Source organism: Mesoplodon bidens (genome assembly GCF_964165515.1).
Source record: "Mesoplodon bidens genome assembly, chromosome: 1".
NCBI lineage: Eukaryota > Metazoa > Chordata > Mammalia > Artiodactyla > Ziphiidae > Mesoplodon > Mesoplodon bidens.
The window spans coordinates 148,257,437-148,265,823 of NC_138176.1; the positions used below are offsets into that span (position 1 = coordinate 148,257,437).

Below are 8,387 nucleotides of genomic sequence, written 5' to 3' on the forward strand. Positions count from 1 at the left end.
TTCAATCCCTGGTTGGGGAACTAAGATCCTGCAAGCCTCCAGGCGTGGCAAAAAGAAAAAAAAATTGTTAAAAGGGATTAAGAGAGAATGCCTGGTTCAAAGTAACCACTCAACTTTTAGCTATTATTTAGTAATAAAAATAATAGTATTTGATTTTTTAAAAAATACCATTCTTAGAGCAGCTTAAAGGACAGAATTAGAGGAGGCAAGAGTAGGTATGGGGAGATCAGTTAAGAGACCGGACAAGAAGTGATGGTAGCTTGAGCAAGTGTGGGCACGGAGCTAAAAGTGGACAGACTTGAGTGATATTTAGGAAGTAAATATTTACTTCCTAAATATCACTCAACAGAAACTTAATGATGGGTTAAATAGAGGGTCATTGAGGGAATAAAAGGTGTTTCCATAGGTTTCTGGCCTAGGCAGTTGGATAGATAGAAATCCAATTTGGTAGGGCATGGAGGATGGGGTAGGGGAGATGCTCGTGATTTTAGTTTGGGATATTGAGTATGTTAAGTGCGAGGTGGGGTTCAGGTACATTTTTAAGAAGCATTGGCTCTACAGTACACCACAGTTTAGGAACTGTTGATATGAAGATTTAAAAAAAAACAGAGAACTACTGATGTAGATAGATAATTGGATACTGGGTTTGAAGTTCAGGGAAGTTGGGGCTGAATATAAATTTAGGTGTGGTCTGCATACAGAAGGTAAGTGAAGCCACAGGTGAGGATGATAGTATGCAGAGAAAGAAGAGAAGGGAACCTAAAACTGACCATGAGGAATTCCAAAATGTAAAAGCCAGGAAGAGGAAAATGAGCATGTAAAGGAGTGGCTAAGTGTTAGAAAGAAAATCTGGCAGTGGTAATGGCACAGAATACAAAGGAAGAAAGTGTTTTAAGGAGAGCATGGTCATGGAAAATGAGGACTAAAATTACCCATTAGGTGAGCATGGTCATGGAAAATGAGGACTGAAATTACCCATTAGGCTTAGCAGCCTGCAGGTGTCATAGGTGACCTTTCAAAGAGTTGTTTGAATGTTGATTGAAGTAGATGCCAACCTAAGGAGTGAATGGGAGCTAGTGAAGTGTAGATGTAAATATAGACCACTCTCAAGAGGTTAGCTTTGATAGCTGGACAGAGAAAGAGGTTGAGGAGGGATATATATATATATTTTTAAATATGGAGAAACTTTATCGTGTTTAAGTGATTATGGGATGGCTGTAATGGAGAAGAGGGTGTTGAATTCACAAGAGAGAGGATAATGGATAAATTTCTGCAAGAGTGATGGGATCCAAAACTTAAGTGGAGAAATTGGTTTTTAGTTATGAAGGGAGGCACATATAATAGGAGGGAATAAGGAAAGGAATGAATATGGATATAGAGGGGGGAAATGCTGATTCATTGTGTGATAAGCATTGCAAATTGATGACCCCTGAGTACTGTGTTACTTGTTCCTGGAGAAGTGATTGGGTTGGAACAGAGACTAGATTCCTCTCCAGTCTGCTCTTGGGATAGCTCAGCTCTTTGCTTGACTTTGTCCCCTTTGGCCTCAGCAGTGCCACCTTGGCCCTGGGCCCGTGGACCTCAATGTAATGCATAATGCATCTGCTTAGTTTCAGAGTCTTGTCTGGATTTCTTTTACTTTTTCCTGAGGCAGTGAGACCAAAACCAAACATTTATACATAGTCTTGACAGGCTATTTAAATCTAATCTTCTAGAATTTTCATTTTTGTTACTTTGAGTTCTCTAATATACATTTCATTTATTAGAAATTTGGTAAGTTCATACCATGAACTAGGCACTGTGTTAGGTACTTAAATAAATACTTAAGATATGGCTGCTTTAAGGAGGTGGAAAGACTGATACCTACCCAGAAACCTGACTTTTTTCTCTTGATAAAGGCATAGACTATAATATCTAGATCTGAATCCAAATTCTTTTTGCAAAAAAGAATGCAAAATTAATATCTATTTGTCTGAGAATGTCATAAAGGGATATTAATTCATATATTATACAACGTGGATGTCCCCTTTTCCTTAAGCTGTTATTTTTTCATGCTACTTCTGTAATTAAAATGCATAATTTCCTCACCCCTAGAGTGTCTTAACTGTGTATCATGTGGTCTTAACCTGAGTTCTGTAGATCTCAGTATATCTATGGATTGGTGGCTTTGTGGGTCCATGAATCTTCTGCAATTATATGCAAAATTGTTGAATGTGTATACATGGATTCTTATAGTGGAAAGAGAGTCCTTTTTTATCAAATTCTCAAAGGATTCTATTGCCCCAAAATATTAAGAACTACTATACTATTAAAAATCTTTACTTAATAGGCTCTGGCTTATGAGTATTTTACACCATTTACCATTTAGATTTCCTCACAGGAGGAAAGGGAAATTGAAGCTGTAATATTTAATAATTCTTAAAATTACGAATGCATTTTTTTATATAATATAATTTTTCAAGTTGCTATTTAAACATTAGGATTTGTTTTTACATTTACCTAACAATATTATAATTTTTCTACAGTTTTTGTTGCAAATACATTTACTGTTTGTCTTTAGTACCAGGACCCCCTAGTGATAATGGCATCAGTATTACCATGATCTTGATGGCCTGGATGGTTATTGCAGTGATCTTGTTTCTACTGAGACCTCCTAATCTAAGAGGATCCAACCTAACTGGAAAACCAACCAGTCCTCATAATGTAAGTGTTGTGGATTAGAAATGTTTTGGGGTGGGGGGATGGGTGTGGCCTGGGAAAGGGGAGGAGTTTGTTTTGACGGAAATATCTGAATTAGCAAAAGGAAGATTTAGCTCACGGAGTAAGTTCTTCCTATGTAGTCCTAGTAAACCTTGAAACCCCAAATGGCTTAATCTTCGTGGAGTTACATTTAGAGAGAAGTACAGACCAGTAGCCCCCAAATCATTTTAAGGTCAATTCCAATCTTTACTCATGTAAGAAACATAAAAAATGATCCAGTTCATAATAATCCACAGCAGTATTTCTCAAATCTCAGTCTTCCACTACCCAGTTCTGTCCACCTCACAGTTGATCCCTTGCCTCGTATGCTTCCAGCTCCCCAAATTCTCTTACTAGCTACAGTTCAAATGTTTCTACACACACATTCTTCATTTTCTCCCCTTCTGTCCTCACTATCAAATACAACCGAGACACTGAGCCTATCTGGCTAAACCTGTTTCCCCATCCTATTTCTCTCAACTTCATTCTTCCAGTTCTGCATCACAGTAGGTCAACTGAGCTGGCAAAAGGAGAGGTAGGAATCATTCATGTTGATAAATCTTGATAGTCATGATTACAGCCATTTTTAGAACCTAACTGAAAGTATGATAAAATGACCCAACAGGGAGTTTTTGATAGAGCCTCCATTAGAGGATTCCTTTAATCATTTTCAGAACCAGTGTTTATATTTTTTTCTTTCCCATTTGATTTGGATATTACCTCTAAAAATATTTCCATGACGGATTTACTTGTTGAACACCAAATTATCCCACTAATTCCCTTCTCCAACCTAAAATAATTGCTTCTTTTCCCCAGTCTTTCATTGTTACTATTAAAAAGAAGTTTGGTTAGACCAATTGCTTATACAGGAGAAAGCAAATGTGCAGTGTTAACTGGTCAGTGCTTTGGGTTTTTTTAGGATTAAAACATTTATATATGTAGCATGCTGACTTTAGTTAAGAAAGAAGGCATCATTAACACTATATAAAATGCCTTAATTTTATCTTAGGGTTTTCTTGGAGAGGAGGGTATCCATAAAACAGCTTGTATATTGTCTTGATAAAGTGCTTTCTCCTAAGCCTTTTTTCTTACTTTCTGGGCACAGTTTTATTACTTTCATATCAAAGAGCAACATATCCTCAATGTTTGGAACTAAAGAAACCCAACTCAATTAGAAGCCATTCAAAAGTGACAGTCCCCTGAACCTTAGTTCATTGTAGACCAGCAGTTCTAAAAATAATAGTCCCACAGCTCTAGGAATAAGCAAGAAAACATATTGACTAATTCCAAGTAGAAAAATTCATTATCCTCACCTAGGGCCTCATATAGCATGTCAGAGTAAATAAATGGAATCTTCCTGAAGATTCCTAAAAGGTCTGCTCTTTCCTTTACAGTTGAGAAGCTTTCTATTACAAGTAACAAAAATCTGTTCAGCCTGGTTTAAGTAATTGGCTTTATTGGTTTACACATTAAAAAATCCAGAGGTAGGATCAATGTTTAGAAAGTTTAACAGCGTCATCAAAGACCCGGGTCCTTTCCTCAGACCATTAGCTTTATTCCAAGGTGGGCTCCCTTTCTGGTCCCTATAGGGTGGCTGCCAGTTGCAACTGGTGCCACATACTTCCTCATTGACTGACATTCTGTAGTGAGAAATATGTCTTTAGCTTCACTTTGATTGTACTGTACTCAGTCACCTTAGCAAGAGGGATGAGACTGCCTTGATTGGTTTAAATATCACCTCTGGAGCTGTCAGGGAGAGCACTTTTACCTAAGTCAATATCACTGTTACAAAATTTTCCTTTCTTCCATGCTACAAGGAAGAAAGAGACGAACATCGGTGAATCACAGTGTTAACCTAGTGCTCCCTTGTGCAAAAACGTACAAGAGGTCCAAATAAGTATATGATTTGGGATGGGAAGGTGAGGGGCATTGCTGCTCAATTCTTACTGTATGTGTTAGACTGGTTGCACTGGGAGATTTAAGAAGTCAGTTTCATAATTTCTCTCTCTTTATTGCCAGGGACAGGATCCACCAGCCCCTCCTGTGGACTAACTTTGTGGATATGGGAAGTAAAAATAGTTAACACCTTGCACGACCAAATGAACGAAGATGACCAGAGTACTCTTAACCCCATTAGAACTGTTTTTTCTTTTGCATCTGCAGTATGGGATGGTATTGTTTTCATGAGCTTCTAGAAATTTCACTTGCAAGCTTATTTTTACTGCCTATATTATCACCTTTCCTATATTTGAGTAAATGATACATTAAAAAGTTACATGGGGCTTTTTTGGTTTTCCTAAACTTAAACATTCCATTCATTCTGTTTGTAACTGTGATCATACTTTTTGTGATAATTTCTGGGCTGATTGAAGGAAATTTGAGATCTCTACATTTAAATATTTTAAAATAGTTTTGATGGGTTTAAAGATTTTTTTTAATAAGGTATTTATAAAGTTATTTGGGGTTATCTGAGATTGTATGAAAGAAAATTAGAACCACATTGTATTTACACTTAACCTTGGTAGTTTATTTGTGGATGGCAGTTTTCTCTAGTTCTTGGGACTGTGACAGCCTTTGGAATATTTTACAACTTACAGCTGAAATCTGTATCATCCTCTACAACTGGCTTATGTGCAAAGGAAAGGAGGAAAGAAGAAATGAAGTAATTGTTTACTAAGTTTTTATTCCCATAAAAATGTCTAATTAAAGAAAACTTAAACATGATTTAAATATGGTGGATGATTTACAGTCCATTATATGAAATTTGTAAGCCACTGTACACTAGCCTTACACAGTTCATGAAAGGAGGAAAAAATTTAATTCTTTCTGCATTTGCCAGGTATAATCTATACAGTAATAATTTAAGCTATAATTTATTTTTGAAGTGGGTGCCTCTCAGGAAGCTGCTTTTCTGTTGTAAAACTTCCCTGTTAAATGAAACTATCTTAAAGCTGTATTGGGGGCCTGTTTGGTTACTGATATTTGAATGCTGTTTACTTATTTACTCTATTGTTTTCTTTGAAGAAAAAATTTTGAGTCTTGTTATCTTTCTGACTTTAAACAATATTTAATGAATTCTTGATTTACTCCAAGGGAAAAGGAGGAAAATGAGAAACAATCAAGGATCTTTTTTTTTCTCAACCTCTTTCTCATTCTTTTTCGGTAATAGGATGGATTGGGGTGGGGAGGAGCATTAATTTAAGTAAAAATTTGAAATGTGAAAAAGTGTAAAAGGTTGCATTGTTTTTTTCCGTTTGATAGAAAATGAATACAAATGGCATAAAAAAATTCTGCATGACCTGTGTGGTTATGGAATTTTTTCCTAGCAAGTGATTGCAGATGATATATGGGGGCTAGAAGATATTTTGCTATCAATGTAAGGATTTTCCCCCACTAGATCAGTTTAGCTTTTCACTGTATAGATCTGAGAAATTACTTGTATGAATTGAATAAACTTCTCTATATCATTGTACTGTTTCATAGAGTCTCTGATACAATTATGTGATGCTCATAGGGTATTTTTTCCCCTTTATTATGATTATATTCTAGGCTATAAACACTGTAAGGGCTTCATTTCATTATATAATCCATTATTGACTGCTTGCATTCCTCCTGTGCATCTTGGCTTTGTCCTCAACTTCTTGACATAATATAACCTAGTCTTAATTACTTGTGTTAATTGAGGGGTATTGTAACACAGGTAGGTCAAATCCTGGATAAATGAACACCATAGATTTAAGGGTTTTTCTCTCAATGTGGCCTATTGGAAGCCTTCCCAGCTCTATAGCTCTTAAAGCATTTAAAGCAGAGAGGCAGGAATGGCTTAAGATGGAGCTAAATCCCTATAAGCATTCCTTTTTCTGTCCTTGCCCCTGAACTTTGAAGGCTAGCACATATCTCCTAACAATCTGCTCTCTAAGCTGCTAGAAGGCTAGTCTCTGGATAAGATACTGATGTGTTCACTGAATCTGTGGCTCACAAATAATTAAGAATTGACTTTGGTTGAAGAAGTGGCTATGACATGGAAACAGAATGTCTATTAGCTAGAGACCTGGAAATCTGGGTTCTTGTTCCTAGTTCTTCATTTCTGTCACATATACTTAATTGACATTACATTAGAATATTAACCTTTTCCTATATGGGCCATCTATTTAATTAGTAACAAAAGTTTTTAGTGAAGTATTAAGTCTTGGTTTTTTTGCTTGTAAAATTTCTCTGCACTCCTGACAAAGACAGTGTGCAATAGCACATAAAGTATTTCTGTTAACCTAACTAGTAATTCATATTATTTTCTTTAATTCCTAAAGCTTCTACGTGTGGCCTTTTTATTGAGCACACTCTTACTCATTACTTGGCTTGTAAACATTCACCTGAACTGTGGCTACTGTCATTTTTAAGTAATCTGAAAAAAAGAAAGATAAAGCTTCACATTTTAATCACTTTTGGCTGTTAAACATTCCACAAATGCCATTAAGAGTTTATTTTGTTTTAGAGTTATTTAATGTTCTTTTATGCAAAATAATGTTTTTTTGCTTTCCACGTGGAAAAAGTTAACATTGGAACTGTGTTTAGTAAAAGATTTTATCATGTATTTATCCAAGCACTATCCCACGGTCAGCAAGTCATATTTTAAACTACTTGGAGAAAGTTTCAGAAGCAACTATTAAATACAGCTCTTCCATGGTTACTTTTAGTGTCTTTGTCGTATGCGATATTACAGTGTTTATAGAATTATCTATATCTTACATCTTCAAAGGAACCTCAGAAATCTGTCACCCTGAATCAAAGTCTGTCACTCTAAATGAATATGTGCTAAAATTTGACCAGCTCAGCTTAAGACACAGAACAGCAACTTGAAGGAGAAATGGAGAGAATTTAAGTTAATGGGTTAAATTTTTGTTGTTGCAATAGTAGGTTTAGTCTTAACATTATAATATTTCTAAATGAAAAGTCATATGTATTTGTTACCATGTCTGATGATTACTTTGTTAAAAGCAAAGGTGGTCATGTGATGTACCAAATGTTAATTGCCGTTTTTAAATGTTTAAATCATGCCAAACAAATCATGTCTGTGCCATCCAGGGTTTATTGTAATCTTTTACTGAGTACTTGGATTGGGATAAAGGGCTTGTACTATGCACTTTTTATTAATGAATAAATAGAAAACATTAGTAACACTCACTGTTTTCTGTTTGGCTTTTGTGGGAAGAGAAGTGAGCATCTCTTGCTTAGTAAAATGTTAACATCCTTTATTAAACGGTTTCTTTGTAAGATTTTTTACCCCAACTAAAAATTCCTAAGATGAACTTTGAGTTACAAGAAGAATATTTATGTAATAACAGTATGGGGCCAGTATTCAAAAGTAAGGATTCTAAGACTTTCTACGAAATTAGGTTGCAGTTACATTTCTTTTGTTATTCTTTTTTATTTCTTCCTAGAATACAGGTTCAATAGACATTTGCTTTGAGGGTATAATATCCAATCGTGTTAATTATTTGGGCGGACATATGTTGCTCAAAAGGAGCTAGACATGTAACTGTACTGAAAACACCCAAAACTGAAAGTTTGCGTTTGCTCTATGACCTGGAATCCATCCAGATACTAAAGATCAGGGACTTACCTGGTGGTCCAGTGGGTGAGACTCTGCA

General features: G+C 35.7%; 1 protein-coding gene across 2 annotated transcripts in view; it reads left to right on the forward strand.

The window, feature by feature from the left end:
• SMIM14 (small integral membrane protein 14) overlaps nt 1–7,916 on the forward strand; it is a 66,505-nt gene extending 58,589 nt beyond the window's left edge. For both annotated transcript variants that reach the window (XM_081251346.1, XM_081251345.1), the window contains 2 exons: nt 2,561–2,703; nt 4,759–7,916. In XM_081251346.1, coding sequence (XP_081107472.1) covers nt 2,561–2,703; nt 4,759–4,791 — 176 coding nt within the window. In that variant the 3' untranslated portion in view covers nt 4,792–7,916. The remainder of the gene's footprint in view (nt 1–2,560; nt 2,704–4,758) is intronic.
• Nucleotides 7,917–8,387: the final 471 nt, after the last annotated feature.